A 17,199-nucleotide genomic window follows, 5' to 3' on the forward strand; every position below is an offset into this window, starting at 1 on the left:
CTTCATTCAACCACTGTAAGTGAAGTATTTATATTTATGTCGATTCCCAGCATATGTGTGTTTCACGACTCATCTTTCTCTTCTTTTCGGTGTGAATCTTGAAATTTTTTTTGAGCGAGTTCATTACGTAAATCTGAGAGATTGAGACCTGTGTTTTGTAATGAATCTTGCGAGTTAGAATGAAACTAATTATTTAGAGCTACGATGATGATTTCAAGTAATTTAACTAAAAATTTCAGTGAATAAAATTAACTAACAATGAATTTGCACGACGAAAAATCAATGAGAAATAAATTCTTGAGGTTCAACTTCACTTCACTATCTACCAAGATTAATTTCTATTGATTTATTAATTATAAATTCTTTTAGTTTATTAGCCAAAAATAAAATTATTTTCTACTTTCTTTCCCAAGTGATAGTAAAATTCATATCTAACTCGATATTCCTATCAAAATTTGAATATTAAATCCGGTAAACAGCACAATAATTCTTATAATGACTTCAATAATTCTATATGTCTTCCGAACAATATAAACACCAACAATGTATTCTCCTATGTTGTATTCAAAATTATCTCTCCCGAGTGATGAATTCTAAACAATAAATCATTCAATCTATGACCAATAAATTGAAAACATAAAGAACAGAAAAACACAAATAAACTATGTGAAGAATTCAAATATATAAATCTAACACATAAAAATCATGGTTTCAAGTCAAGATCCGTCTACACTCTAGATTAAAAATTTAGTTCATGAAGAATTTAAACAATAAACAATGCATGTTCTTTCAACAATTCATCAAAACAAAACTATAGAATGAAAGTGTAACTAGAATGAAGTTAGAATAAGCTTCTCCGTCCCCGGATGCCATTGTCTTCCGTATTCGTACCGAGTTCTCTTGTTTTTTTTCGGTCCAAGGTTCCTAGTCGTCGTTCATCCGCTGCAAAACCTCGAAAAGTCCCCAAAAACGCCTCAAATAGTCAAAATTTTCTTTTTAAATCATGAGTAAAAGTTTCCAAAATATGAAAAATATGTAGCATGGGGGTGCTACTCCATCAACGCGGGGTATTGCTTTCTTTCGGTGACTAGCGCGGGGGTGCTGTCCTGCACTTCATGTTTCTATTTTTTTTTCTCTACAATCTCGGTCTTTCCTTAGTTTCTTCACGAACTCTTTCCATCTTTTCATCATTATTCGCACATTTTATCTACTAAAAATGATTGTTATCTAAATTCCTGCGAACGACCCAAAAAAAAAAAAAAAACAAAAGCGTATAATATCGTCCGATGAACAACAAAAACCAAGTTAAATTATATAAAATTTTTGCACTTATCACCCGCCTACCACCTACTTATTATTAAATTATTGAGTAAAATTAATAGTAAGTTTCATGTGAGAACAATTCCTCTAAATAGATCGTGTTGGTGCACATTAATTGCTTTGTTTGGAAAGTGATTGAAGCATATCGTTTGAGTTGTTGTAGATATGATTTAAAATATTAGAGATGTATCGTTACCGTCAGTTTATAACTTTTGGTAAAACAACAAAAATTTGGTCCTACAATTGATATCAGAGTCACGATCACGAATCCGAACTCATGGATTGCAAGAAATACAATTATTGGAAGAAGATTCTTGGGATGTAATAAATTTCAGAGAACAACCGAATTAAACATGATGAAATCCCCAATTCAACTTTACTAATTTAAGAAAATAAAGAGAAATTACGACATTAAATATAGAAGTTAAGCCATTATTATCAATTAACTAAATTTAACTGTGATTATTATCTTAGTTTGTTGTCTATGGTAAGTGATTCTCTGTTTTCTTCATTGTTTACAGTCTTGTTCTCTATTTTACAATTGGGGACGAACACATTATTATGCCTTAAAAGAGTGTATAAATAAAATATATATATTTTGAACAGATAAATCAAATTTATTTTAATACTAAGTCATTTCGATTTTTTTTTTTTGTTTTGATACTGGAACAGAGTCGTATAATTTACATTAGAAACTATTATTATTCAGCTCTTCTTGTTTCTTATGTTATCCTTACACTAATACTCCCAATTCCAATGTTATTTCTATTAATGTTCTAGGGTTGTGTTTTTATCTGGAGTTGAAATTGAGAGTGAAAAGTAGAAACAAATTAATTATGAAAGTATTTAACTAAATAACTTTTGTTTGACCATAATTTTAAAATATAATCTTCTCAATTTTTTCCCTTTGTTTTATTTTTGTATTTCCTTCGTGTTTGAATATCATTTTGCAAAATTTTTTTGAAGGAATGTCATAAATCAAAAAAAAAATTTGACCAAGGTCATTTTTCAAACTATTATCATTGGAGATTTGGAGTTGAATATCTATTGATTTGTGTATCTTCATTAATCGGCCATTTTTTGGTTGATGGGATGAATCGATCATTCGATTTTAACCAAGATTTTATCAATGGATTGTAGTTACAACTTTCTTGTTGTTCTTGTTGTTTTGAATTTTGAGTGTCTGTTATGATTATCGATGCCCAATCCATTAACGAAAAGATAATTTAACCGAGTGAGAGGAAATACAGATCACTTTCAGGTGGATGGTTTAGTACATGCCACCCGCAAGTGGGGTCCACTTATTTTACCCAATCATGATCCGTCACGTCACCCGCAGGGTAGTACCCTGCGGGTGGCATCGACCTTACGTGGGTGGATGTACAAGGATTTACCTAATACATGTTGGACTTTAGGTTTAATAAATGGGTTCCAATGTGAATGAAAATTTGGACAAGCAATTGGGCTTGTTGAGTGGATAGTTAAGTGGGATAAATTGAGTGTTCCACATAGGAAAATAAATATGGTATGGGTGAGCTTATATTATGTTATACTTTATTAAGGTGTAAGAATGATTGGTCAAGAAGTTTTCTCTCGCACGTGCCTGCGCAGGGGGCGGGGTGCAAATCAAGGGCCCGATTTGCACTGAAAAAGGCTTGACTTGTGTGCAAGCGTACGAGCACAACCTAGGTGCGTCAAGGATCCTTCTGGATGTGACCCTCCACCTTGCTGACTGCTAGTGCTCCATCTGCTCATACTGTTGGCTCTTATGTTGACCTCCCTGTTGGCTTTCCAGATACCAGTCCAGACTGTTCACATGGCATCCAAGTGCTTATAAATAGAGCCACCCACCAGTCTGTACTGGTTACAGGCCTTGGTTTGCTTTACTGTTTCCTTACTGCTATAATTGTTTCATGTTCTGTTGTTGTCGTGTTTTTTCACATTCATTGTATACTGTTCAATTCATAGTATTGTGTACTACATTGGTTTGCTTGTCGTTTTAGCAATTTTGGCTAACAAACTTAAAACAAATTTTGTACTCATTACATGAATTGTTTCAGAAATGGCTTCCTCTTCAAGTAAGACTGCTGGAGTTGCCCCTCATGAAATTGTACCACCTCGTGTTGTTCCTCCTATTGCCCCACGAGGTTCTGTTGTTCCTTTGCCTCAAAACCACGGAGAAAATCCGGAGAAGTTCACTGGTGTGGACTTCAAGAGGTGGCAGTAGAAAATGCTATTCTCCTTGACGACGCTGAACCTAACTAGATTCCTCTCGGAGGACGCTCCTAAGCTCAAGGAGGGTGAGTGAGATGTTGAATCTGTCAGTGCTTTGGAGGCATGGAATCATTATGATTTCCTATGCCGAAATAATGTACTGAACGGATTGGCCGACTCGCTCTACAATGTGTACTGCGAAAAGAAATCGACCAAGGAGCTTTGGAAATCCCTTGACAGAAAGTACAAAACCGAGGATACGGGTTGGATACGGGGATACGGGGCCAATAAATTTCTTGTAGGCCGCTTTATAGATTTTAAGATGGTGGATTCCAAGCCGGTTATCTGTCAAGTTCAAGATATCCAAGTGATTCTTCACGAGATTCACGCTGAGGAGATGACGTTGAGCGAATCCTTCCAAGTGGCTGCCATTGTTGAGAAGCTACCACCGGCATGAAAGGATTTAAAGAACTATTTGAAACACAAGCGTAAGGAGATGAATGTTGAATAACTCATTGTTCGACTTTGTATCGAGGAATACAACAAGAGCTCTGAAAGACGACCGTTTTCTCCAGTTACTGCTAAAGCAGTGTTGTCGAGCATGGCGAAAGCTCGAAAAAAAATACTTCAATCCTTCAAAAAAATGGATGAAAATGGGACCAAAGGAGGCATTTCGAAGAAAAAGTTCTTCGAAAAATGCTACAACTGTTTTGGTACTGGTCACAAGGCCTCTGAGTGCAAGAAGCCAAATAAAAACCGAGAGGTGAACATGGTGGAGAACATATCCCATGAGGTTTCAAACATGAACCTCTGTGCTGTCATTTCTGAAGTGAATCTAGTTGGTTCAAATCCAAGGAAGTGGTGGATTGACACTGATGCCACTCGTCGTGTTTGCTCTGACAAAGAGATGTTTGCAAATCTTAAGAAATCCAAGAAGGGGGAAATTTTGTTCATGGAAAATTCTACAACTTCTGAAATCAAGGGACAAGGAAAAGTGGTTTTGTAGATGACCTTTGAAAAATAGCTGACTTTGAACAATATGTTGTATGTGCCAGATATCCGTAAGAACTTGATATCTGGGTCGCTCCTTAACAAGCATGGTTTTCGTATTGTGTTTGAGTCAGATAAAGTTGTTTTGTCTAAGAGTGGAATGTTTGATGGAAAAATTTATGTGAACAATGGTTTGTTCAAACTCAATGTAATGGCTATTAAGCATATGATCAATAAAATAAAATCTTTTGCTTACTTGCTCGAGTCTTCTAATTTGTGGCATGGTAGAGTAGGGGCTGGTGATGAAGTTTCAAAAAAATAAGACCTCTAGAATTGTATTTAATCTAGTTTCGTTTATATTATCGCTTCCGCACTCATGTTTCGTATTGTAAAGACAATTTCGTTTTATGAAATACATTGATTTTGGCAAGAATTGTACTAGGAGGCTTTTTGTTTCAATGTTAAATTGTTAAACAACGTCGATGTCAACTAGGCTCAGTTTTGAGGCGTGACAGTAAAAATTTGAGGGCTCTTTCTTGATTAGCATGCAATCAGGACAAATTAGTGTAAACAGCAAAATCGAGTTAAAAATTTTGCTTTCGGGCCTATTGAAAATTCGGCATTCCCTCCCCGTAAATCGGACATACCTGGGAAAATCAAAAACTCTCAACAATACTTTAATCGAAAATAGAAGTCATCACAACATTCACACACCTATAGCCACACTAGTCAGGACTAAACACATGTAAGCCGGCAAGAGTTAAACACACCAACAACCAAATCCCAAACATTGTAAAAATATCGATACAGATACACAGGGCATCTCTCTGACAAATAAAAAAAACTCCAATATAATATCATAATATCTGGGAACTCGTTAACGACTCAATATCCTCCCTGGTCTCCACTGGCAGAAACACCACCAGATGCATCTGAACCACCTATATAACCTTTCATGGCAATAACGACAAAACCACAGCAGCCCCGAGGGATAAGGGTCAAACCCCAGTACGAAGATCACATAAATTACATCAAAAATAAATGATATGTAAAACAATTAATGCAATGCAAGTATGTGGTACAAAAGAACGTCGGATATCAAATTTGGATCCAAATAACAATAGTTATAATTGTGGCCACCTATGCTAGGGGGATAGTCTAAAGAACTGTGCGGCTCTGCAATAGTATGCTTCAAGGGAGACAGTCTGCAGAACTGCGCGGCCCTTACGCTAACATCACAGGTGAGACGTCACAACGCCATCGGCTCTGATGTAAGTCTTAAAACAACTCATCAACGAGCGGATAATAGTCTCAAAAATAAGAGGATAATAATTTAATATGAATGCAATGCATCAGCAAGCATAAACATCATTTAAATTTTAAAACATATAATCAAACCAATACCTCAAATAGCAATTAGACATTTTATATATCCTCATAAAGATTGTAAGAAAGATGATCAATCCGTACCTCAATAGTCAATAAATTATCACAATAATTCTTACAAAACTCGGTGTGTCTGGTTTATTCCAAACATGTGGCAATTATCATTCTCATCAATTCTAACATATATATCAACTTCCAAACAATTGAAATATACAGTCCTAGGGTCGAAAAATACCCAAATCTTAATTCTGAAATTTCCGATAAATACCCAAAACTAAAATGTCACGTCCCAAGACCGAGATGTGTCATCGGCGTTGTTTCAAATTCACACAAACATAAAACAACCAGTCTCGTAGTACAGTATATATCAAATCAGTCTTTTCTCATAAATAAATTACCAAAAATATCGTCTTTACAACTCAAAATCCGTGAATTAAAAAAACTCGCGGAAGCGTCCAATAACTAAATAATAGAAATATTATTGCAATAATACCAAATAAATAACAAAACCAATTAAAAAGTTCTTCTATCACCATCCCCAAAATTGATCCTGTTCTTGGTTCTCTAATTCTTCTTCAGTAACATCTGGGAGGGAAAAGGTAAGGGGTGAGCGTTTTGAAAAACACTCAGAAATTGGGGCCGATCTATCATACCAACAATATATATATACATATATTCATTAGAAAACTCATACATGACATATTTCGAAGCATATCATCTCATATCATGTCTCATCATAGCATAGCTTAAACATCATAACAAAATCGACATGATTAACAAATTTTTTCAAACACTGAAATTCATCTCATTATTCGTGGTTAACTGATCAGTCCCTTAAATGTAACCCCTATAAGGGGTGAGGTCATTTTTTGGTTATTCTTACTCACCGCATCAGGGCCATAACATAAAATTGTTCGAAAATTTCTTTTCCACTATTTATTTGAGTCATAACCGTGTCAAAACATACTTTTAATAAAGTTTCATCATGAATAATATTACATAACAAGATTCCAACGATTATCATGAACGATCGAGATTTTTCAAACATAAGATTTTAAAACAAAAGTCCACTTACGGTAAAATGGTTGCGGGATTTCGAGAACTCTACAGCAGCAAGGTGGCGCCGCCTCAATCTAACTCCCACGAGCGCATCAACTCTTCAACCAAAAATTAGACTAGAACTCGCACTCTTGCACTAAGCAAGCTTTCGAGAATTTCAAGAGAAAAAAGAGAGGATTTTCAAAATCCTTGAGGTGTGGAATGAATGAGGTTGAACACCTCTATTTAATTTATAGGTGTTAGGTTTCCCTAGGTTTCATTCAATAGATTCTTCCATGCAAGGTAAATTTTCTCTTCTTTCCTTTTTCTTGTGTAGCCCTAAGTTTCCTTAAATACATGTAGCCCTAACTTTCCATAATCACATGCAGCCCTAGTGGGCCAAAATTTTAGGGATTTGAAGGCTTTCTCATGGGCTTGCATTGAGCTTCTTGCATGCAAAAACGTTTGGGCTTTATATTCCTCCCACCTTATTAGAAGTTTCGTCCTCGAAACTTGAGTTGAGTTGACCATAAAAAAGATAGGGATATTGTTTGCGCAACTTTTCTTCTAGTAGCTTCTCGTTCAATATGGTTAAACTATTGTACTTTGACATAAGAGATAGTACATCGTCGTAGCACTTGGTCCTTGGTATTCGCAATTCGTATAGATAACTCTTCATATCTCAACTCTTCATTCAGATTACACTCGACCAAGAATGGTCCAACTTCAAGAACGTGACTTGGATCATAGCATAGCATAAACATCATAACAAAATCGACATGATTAACAAATTTGGTAAGACACTGATATTCAACTAGGAATCGATGGATATAAATGTAGTAGAGAAATAGCGAAGTAGGAAGTATTCGGTGGCAATTCGACGATTATCACACGATCACTTCATAGTTGGACAATACATGCAATTGAGTTCTCATAAATTCGCGATTGTTAGGACTAATTATCTTCAAAAAAGAAAGATTTGTTACTATTTGACTTTTGAACCATAGATGATCTATTTTCAAATTCCAGATTTTGGTAACAGATTGATCATAAATAAAAATTTGAAGACTCATTTTGTATTTAACACTAAAAATCTATTACCACTAAAAATTCTACAGTCGAAAAAAACACTAATAATTCCAAATCAATTGGTCGCACAGTACATCGTGCCTCGAAGGAAAATGGCACTCATTTAATCTACTATTCTCTCATTTAATCTACTACTAGTATCCATGCACACACTTCGCGTGTGATATAATATATAATCCTATGTATTTACAAATATATATATTATCGTGATTTATTTTTCACTATTAAAAAATAGGTGGTTAAGAAAATAACATGGAAAAGAATGTGAGAAAGTGGGGTAGTTATATGTTTGTGGGAGTAATTTGGTACAACCATTAAAATAACCAAAAACGGTTATTCTAACACCTTCATGCATTATAATATAAAATAGATATAGAATAGATACTACGTCTACATATATTCTCATCAACGGAGAGAGTCGCTCGCTTTTTATTAACAGAAAAATTATGGCTAGAGTCTTTGGTTGTCCTAGGTGTGTATATATATATATAAAGCATAGGACGATTTAATTGGTGGTCCGAATCTTATTAACTCAGGATTCTGAGTTTTTCCGATGTTTTGCTGCAACAAGAAATCACTGGTGGTCCGAACCTTATTAACTCAGGATTCTGAGTTTTTCCGATGTTTTGCTGCAACAAGAAATCACAATTCTCAAGCTTAGTAAAAACCTTTATATATATATATATATACACACACACACTAGCTAGGACAACCAAAGACTCTAGCCATAATTTTTCTGTAAATAAAAAGCGAGCGACTCTCTCCGTTGATGAGAATATATATATGTAGACGTAGTATAGTAGATTAAATGAGAGTATAGTAGATTAAATGAGTGCCATTTTCATATATATATATATATATATATACATACATGTAGGAACCCTCAGCCGCTACTTTTCGGTGCGCTCTGGGTAAATCCCCGAACTAACGCAATAGTCTGACAGGCTAGTATAAGAAGGTGTTGGCAGGAGGAATTGGTCAAGAGTTCACCTATTCCACCAACTTGGACACCCCCTTAGGGGCATATATATATATGTGTGTGTATATATGTAGGACAATGCTATATGTATATGAACTCTTACATAGAGGCGTACACACCCTATTAAATTAGGAAAGAATTTAAAATTATTTTAAAATTTCTTTTTTTTTTCAACCTACAATTTTTTGTCTTACTCAAAAAACTTTTTAAGAAAATATTATTATTTTTTATTACTTACTTGTAGAATTAATTTTACTTAGTTCCACATGTAATAATTATGGGAAAATTGCAAATTTAGTCCGGTATGTTTGTCACTTTGCGATTTTGGTCCTCTATATTTTCACATTTCAGTTTTAGTCCTGCATGTTTTGATTTTTGGCAATTTCGGTCCTTTTTATTAAAAAATATTTACGTGGCAATGTACACATCAGCTCCACATCAGCACTGAATTGGTGCCACGTAAGCGCCACGTCGGAAAAAGGACTAATATTGCCAAAAAAATAATGATAGAGGACTAAAACTGAAATGTGAAAATATAAAGGACTAAAATCGCAAAGTGACAAACATAGAGGACCAAAAAAGCAATTTTCCCAATAATTATTTTGTAAAACATTGATTTTTAAAAATAATTTTTATTGTGTGTAGTAAGTTTATTTTAAATTTTGTATACTTGGACTTTTAAATTTAAGTTATATAGACCTATATAAGTGAGATTTTGTTATTATGTATTTAAATCAAAATATATTAATTATTATTATTTGTATTTAATTATTTTGTTAAAAATTTTAAAAAAATCAAATATTTCGGGTCTAACCTGAACCCCAAAAATCAACCTTAATCCGATAGTAACTGATCAACTTGGGTCGGATTCAATTTTGACACCCCTAAAATTTCACAATAAATAATTAAATTAATAATAATAATATTTTCGTTAAGAGTTTTTTTGAAAAAGATAAACAATTGTAGGTTGAAAATAAAAATATTTTAAAAGAATTTGATATATTTTTTTGAGCAAGACAAAAAATTGTAGGTTGAAAAAAAAATTTAAAAGAATTTGAATTTTTTTCCTAATTTAATAGGGCGTGCACACCTCTATGTAAGAGTATATGTACATACAACATTGTCCATATATGTATATATAGAGTTTTGTTATGCTGCCCACCTCCATGCCCACCTATGAGGTGGCAATCATCACATGGATGAGATGAATCATATACAAATAGTTCATCAAATGGATGAGTGCCACCTCATAGGTGGGCATGAAGGTGGGCACGGGAGATGGGCAGCATAACAAAACTCTGTATATATATGTAGATATGTATATTAATCTTGGTACGTAAATGCGTGGATACAAACCAAAAGAAAATGTAATAAAGTTTCAAAATTAGTTGAGATAAATTTTTTTATATGACAAAATTGTGCTCATAAATTTATGCTAATATTTTTTCTTGAATAATGAATGTTAAATCAAATCAATGAATAAAATGAAGGACAATGACACCATATGTTATATATATATATATAAATATAATTTTAATATGTTGTTTACCCATTGTGTCCACCTCCGTGTTCCCACCTCTGTGTTCACTAATGAAGTGTCACTCAACTATATATATATATATATCCAAGCGATCATAATATTAAATTTAAAGATGAAAGCTAAACGTTATTCCTAGAAAAAATTTTAGTCAGTTTTTTAAAGTAAAAAAACAAGAAGTCCTACCAAGTCTAGATACAAGTGTGCACATTAATTTGATATAAACAAGAACTTGTATGGAGTATATATTGCGGGACACTATAATCAACAAGATCAAAATCGAAAGAAAATGAACAAATTTACCACAACATTGTATAATTACAATTTCAGATCCTCTATTTGGCAGCGGAGTTGGCGGATCTCGGTTGCCTTAGAACCTCTATCAGTGCCTCCGCCTGTCCAAAAACACAACCCCATTAATGCGCTAAATTCCAAAAACAATGAGTATCTTCGGTATAAAATTTTCTGAAATTAATTTCAATATACCTTCGAATATCATGTCTAAATGTTTACCCCTCAAACACAACACATATATAGATTATAGACTATTCATTTATTAAATTTGAGTCATGTATCGCAACAAGTTTGGTCTATTAATATGATACCGAACTAAATTTACATATATAGCTCTCCTACTCGAATTAAACTACACGATCCATATGGAAAATTGTTCTATAAGTTTTAAAATTGATTCCTCAAAAAACCAAAATTTATCTAACACATACACATTATAGTATATAAATATAAATATTGAAGACCAGATGAAAAATTTTGCATTGCCAAGCTGATTGGAGACGCCAGAATAATAAACAAAGCAAACAACTATCTTGTTGGGCTACTTTCTAGTAGCATTGGGACAGAGCCTAGACCAACCCATATTAGAATAATAAGGGTCATCATATTGTCTGTACTGTTCCCTTTTTAAAGTAATATCAGAACAAATAATTTGATCTGTTTACACTTAATTTATTAACCACTCAATAATGCTAATCTAACAAACATTTAGATTGCCGTATTATTTGTATTACTTGACATTGTTCAGCTACATTAACTTAATATAGACAATTATGTCCTACAAAGGGAACCTATTGTCCCGAGAGAATTATAACTATTGATTTACAAGAACAACTGTGCAGGCAGAAAGGTAGACATCATTGACTTAGATTCACTAATTCTTACAGTTTGTCGCAATAATTGTGATTATATTAATTAGTATAAGCATTATATATATCAACACCAACCTAAGAGGTTTGCTTTAGCCTTTTTACTACACTACCCGTAGGACTGCACATACTTGGCCAAAGTTCTATCTTCTAAAAACTCCAATCCTAAGGGAAAGACAGACGGACCGTGCATTATGTGAGATCACTAACCTATGAAACGAGCTAATTATTTAGTAAAATCCTTGAGATAGATACATGATCGAGTTATAAACTTTGCACGGTTACCACTTCTAGTTTTGGCTTTATTTTTATATCTCCAGGAATCGATACCAAGCCGAAAGTTTAATAGTTTCAATCCCCATTTCGGGAAACCAAAAAAATTGTTTTGATTCGATTCAACATTGTTATAAATGAGAATTGGACCTAACTCAGTTCAAAAGCTAGCTCAAGAGGTGAGGATTGCCCTTGTCTAAGGGTGGAACCGGGCTCTGATACCATGTTAAAAATGAAAATTGAACCTAACTCACAAGCTAGCTCAAGAGGTGAGGATTGCCCTTGTCTATATAAAAAACTAGGTTATTTACCAAACCGATGTGGGACAAAATTAATACACCAACAAACATGCCAACTCCGGTGGCTCTAACAAGCCATAAGGAACTAAGGAAGTGTGATCTAATAAAAAAAATTGACAATGAAATGTAATATTAATTTCAATTAGGATTTTATATAAAATAAATTTAATAGTACATTTATCTCATTATATTTTTAAGTTTCACCTGAGAATGACTAAGGTAAAACTAAATAACCCCGGATAGTGTGAATTGTTTTTTTTTTTTTTTTAAAAACAGAATAATTAATTGTTGATGAGAAATAGGAGTGAAAAGTTATCGATTTTTTTACCTTTTGTTTGGCGCGCCTGGTCCCGGTCTGCGACAAAGCGATCAAGGGAGGAATGGCACCTTCGCGGGCCACCATGGTACGATACGCCACGCAATCCTCGCACAACTGCGACAGTATGGACACCGCAATCTCCTTCTGCCGCTGAGTCCCCACTTCCAGTATCTCCACCAGCACCGGAATCCCACCTTCCTCCACCATCTCCGCCCTAGCCTCCGCCAACGACACCAGCAAGCTCAACACGTAGGCCGATTTATCCACCATGTTCGAAGCGAAGTCCGACATCAACTCCACCAAAGGCTTCATTATTCCCGCCTGCAGAGCCTTCAGTTTGTTCTCCTTCACCGAACACAGTGAGAACACCGCCGTGCACGCGTCTTTCTTCCCTCGGAGACTCCCGGTCTCCAGCAAGTTCACCAACGGTGGAATCGCGCCGGATTGCCCGATCGCGGCTTTGTTCTTCTCGATTTGCGACAGTCTCAGGAGCGCGCAGGCGGCGTTCTCTTTGGCAGTTGAAGTACCGAATTTCAGCGCCCGGACTAACGGTTTAATCGCCCCCGACGAAGCGATTTCTTCCTTATTCTCGTCGCAGAGCGACAAATTCAGAACCGCGGTGACGCCGTATTCCTGCAACTGAGGATCGCAGGACGAAATTAACGAAATCAGCGGTTTAATCGCCCCGGCTTCGGCGATTCTGAGCCTGTTATCAGCTTTATTCTTGGCTAGGAGACGGATTTCCATAGCTGCTTGCTTCTGTTCATCGATGTTGGTGGAATCAAGAGCTGAAACGAGATAGGAGATGAGCTCATCGGAGTTGTCAGTGGCGCAGGCGACCAAGAGACGGCGACTATGGTCGATGGCGGCCGTGAACTCGCCGGATCTATCACTGTTACATTCACTGAAGGCTGAGCAATCACCATTTACGAGGCTGAGATCGTTGAATTGCTGACCCTCGTAAGGAAAGCTCGATCCAACGGAGTCAGAATCCATCACCTCAACAATCATTCAATTCAATTCAATTCAATTCAAATCAAATGAACCCCGAGATGGATCATATAGGATAATCTCTATACCCACCAGGATTGCGTCTCGGAGCGACAAACGGCGGCGTTTGGATGGGAGGAAGAAGGTTCGATGGAGAGGAGAAGGGTCAATGATATTGATGTTGAAGTGAAGAAGAAGCCAAGAATAAAACAAACCAAGAAGGGGAAAGGGCCGATCACGGAGAATATGACACGTGGACAACCGTACATAATCAGCACGTGTGAGCTGTCTCTTCATTTTTTAAAAGATGTTGGCTAATTGATGATCGGTAATGCTACATGTACAATGGATCATATGTACATTGAGGATTACACGTTGAGTTACATATTGTACTTGAAATTATATGATTATTTCTATATTTTATTTGGAAAAAATCTTTCAAAAATGTATGTAGAATAATCATGTAATTTCAAGTACAATGTGTAACTCAACGTGTAACCCTCAATGTACATATAACATTACCGTGATCAATGGGTGCTAAAAATACTTCCCATTGCAAATCGATATTCATATAAATTATATTTTCATATTTTATATTCAATTTGGAAAGAAATTTTGATGAATGATATGGAATATGAATTGGTTCATTTGAATTCCAACTTCTAAATGCATTCTTAAATTAAGGTTTCGTTTGGTTTCAGAAGTTAGACTAGAAAAAAAAATGTTTTTTTAGTTAATAAGGTGTTTGGATGGCAAAATAAGTGCTTAAAAAAGCACTTATTTAAGTCAAAATTAGAGCTTTTTCAAAAGAAAAAAATTATAGCTTAAAAAAGCATTTTTTTTAAAAAAATGTCTACCAAATCCAAACGGGGCCTAAATCATTTCATTGAAATAAATTCTTCCATCGGACATAATTGTGCAAGTTAGAAAAATAAAATGTTTGATTTAAAGTTTTATAGTAAGTACAATAAATTATTTATGGTGTATTTTCAAATCATGATCAAACGAAGATTATTTAGTTAAATAAATCCATTGTGTTGTGTGGTTGTTGTTGTATTGTGAGATTGAGAGTATATGATCCTAAAAACATTGATTTATTCTAACTACTCTATTCTAAAATGATTTTGAATATATAAATTTATAATCAGCAACATTATGTTTTCATACGTACAATTTTTTTTCTAAAAAAATCGATAATATATAAAAGTAGGTCTTTTTTTTTTCTCTCTCACTTAATTAGGAATATTATCCTTTTATGTGTTTTGTAATATAATTAAATAGTTCATAGTTCTTGAAATTCAACTATTTTTTTTATAAGAAGAAAGCGATGTATTTATTTGATTTCGTGTGGGCAACTGTTCTTTACCAAACGAAAAAACAAACAATTTTTTATAAAATAGACATTGTTTAGATAATATGATTTTTTTCTCTAGGAAATATAATAATGGGATTAACAAGAGGAGTGTGGAAAGCAAAGTGCACATTTAATGCTAATTAGGCATCGCATTAATTTCATTTAATTATTGATAATCGCATATAGTTGGACTCCATTTTCCATATCCTATTTTGTACATGGGATGAGTGTCTTTAATAAGAGTGGATTTTCGATATACCGTATCAAAAATATTGGTATGAAAAAAAATTCATACCGATACTGATACCAAAATTTCGAAATTTTGGTATGAAAAAAATCCATACTGATACCGTATAGATACAAAAAAAAATCGATATACCGAAAAAATATATGTATATCAAAATCTTTTTGATACAATATCTCAATAATTCGGTATTTTGGTACAGTATCTCATCGTCTTTAACCTGGTCTTAGACTCAGTTCCAAGTTCCAACCAAATTAAATACCTTAATCGAATTGGTTTTTTAAAAACATTATCCAGGATCGGATCTAATTCGGTTCAGAAATTATTATTTTATTATTTTATTGTAATTAGGGCAAATTATTTTAAAATTCCCAAACCCAAACATTTTTTTCTCTTAACTCCCTACACTCAAATTTCTTTGTTTCAACTCCCTAGTGGTCCCCAAATTTGTCTTAACAAAGTGTTTAGCATTTAATCCTTTATACGTGACATTGTTTTACCTATCGAACCAGTTCAGACCAAGCAGAACTATCGGTTACGCAATGTTTCCAGCCGATATACTCTGGATTAGGGTCCAACATGCTTCCGTAAGATGAATTAAATTCAAAAACCTCTTTGACCATAGTGTCGTCGGGTCATACCTGTCGAGTTTTATGAAATGCTCCTCACACTCCAACCACGCAATCGCAACATATGGTTTCTGCACAAGCTCCTTCAACGACACCAAGCACAGCCTTAATTCGTTTTCTATCTTAAGGCGTATGATATATGAATTTAATTATAAAATATGAGCATGAAAGAACAAGAGACTTTAGAAAAATTATTCAGACATAATATTATTACATAAATCAACTCTTTTGAAGAGGAGAAGACAACTTGTTTAGCTACTCATAGTAGTTTTTTTCTTGAAATACATAAAAAGAAAACTTATTACAATCTTAGAAAGAGAAATATTACAACAATTTATTTGTAAGAAAACTGAAGAGAATGATCGATATCTTCGGCTTCCTTGAACGCTTGTATTTATAGCTGAGGTTCCACTCGTTTCACCGAGAAACTTCAGGGAATCTTACAGCTGTTTGTCTTGTCCTTCTATGCCATTATTAATGACATCTTTAGCTAGTGGATGAATCACCCGTTATCCACCTTGTCTTGTTATGCCATTATTGATGGCATCGTTTGTTGGTGGAGGAGTCACATGTCGTCCTTTTTCTTTTGGCTCTATCCTCTTCACATGTCTTCTTTATTCTTGTCGGGGCATCTTCTGCTTTTGCAGTGGTCCCCTGAAAAAACGCATCTTTGGTGGTCTCTGTCCACCTTTGCTTGTCTCGAAAAAATCTTTTCGATCCGTTCGGGGTCTGAATGTTTTTCCGAACTCTGGATCCTTCTGATCAGGACATTCTGGGCAAATAACCTCTGACCATCTTCCTATGTGAGTCATGTTACAAAATTTTTGGAGAGTTTCTTTACTCCCCGACAGCTTGTTGTTCCACAAAAAGTTTCTATTCTTTTCGAAGAGTTCTTCCGCGAAAGCCGTAGTTTTTCATGTCATTGTGTTTAACAGGAACGATCCATTCACAGAATTCTGGTAGAATTTGAACGGAAATTTAACTTTGTCCATCTCGGTGAGACAGACCCAAATATCTCATGCCCTTCTGGTTGAGATTTTATTTTCTCCAAAAGTGGACACCAAGGGTATTTCTTCAGCTTTAGGATCCTTGATAAATTTATGGCTCGTCATATCAGGTCTCTTTAGCTTGATGAAATGAAAGGGTTCGTGTGATCCTTTTCCTGTTGGTTCCGAAGCTGCACTGAAGAAATATAATTCTAGCACATCTCCTCTGGACAAATGATCATTATTTGCCCATGTTTCTTGAACTGCTTCCTGAATCCATTTTGGTAACTGTGATATCTCCGGAAAGCTTGGCGACGTTGTATAAACTGAGGCCAAAGCCCCAAATTCATACCAGAGCTTTACATCCTTAGGATTGACATTATTTTTTA

At 34.7% G+C, this 17,199-nt stretch overlaps 1 protein-coding gene across 1 annotated transcript; it reads right to left on the reverse strand.

The window, feature by feature from the left end:
- Positions 1-10,682: 10,682 nt before the first annotated feature.
- On the reverse strand, positions 10,683-13,788 carry LOC140874877 (uncharacterized). The gene is made up of 2 exons (XM_073278341.1): positions 12,617-13,788; positions 10,683-10,948 (listed from the first exon to the last, which is right to left on the reverse strand). The coding sequence occupies exons 1-2, from the start codon at positions 13,616-13,618 to the stop codon at positions 10,889-10,891; spliced, it is 1,062 nt and encodes a 353-aa protein (XP_073134442.1). The 5' UTR covers positions 13,619-13,788; the 3' UTR covers positions 10,683-10,888.
- Between the last annotated feature and the right edge of the window lie 3,411 nt (positions 13,789-17,199).

Source organism: Henckelia pumila, chromosome 1 (assembly GCF_033568475.1).
Source record: "Henckelia pumila isolate YLH828 chromosome 1, ASM3356847v2, whole genome shotgun sequence".
Taxonomy (NCBI): Eukaryota; Viridiplantae; Streptophyta; class Magnoliopsida; order Lamiales; family Gesneriaceae; genus Henckelia; species Henckelia pumila.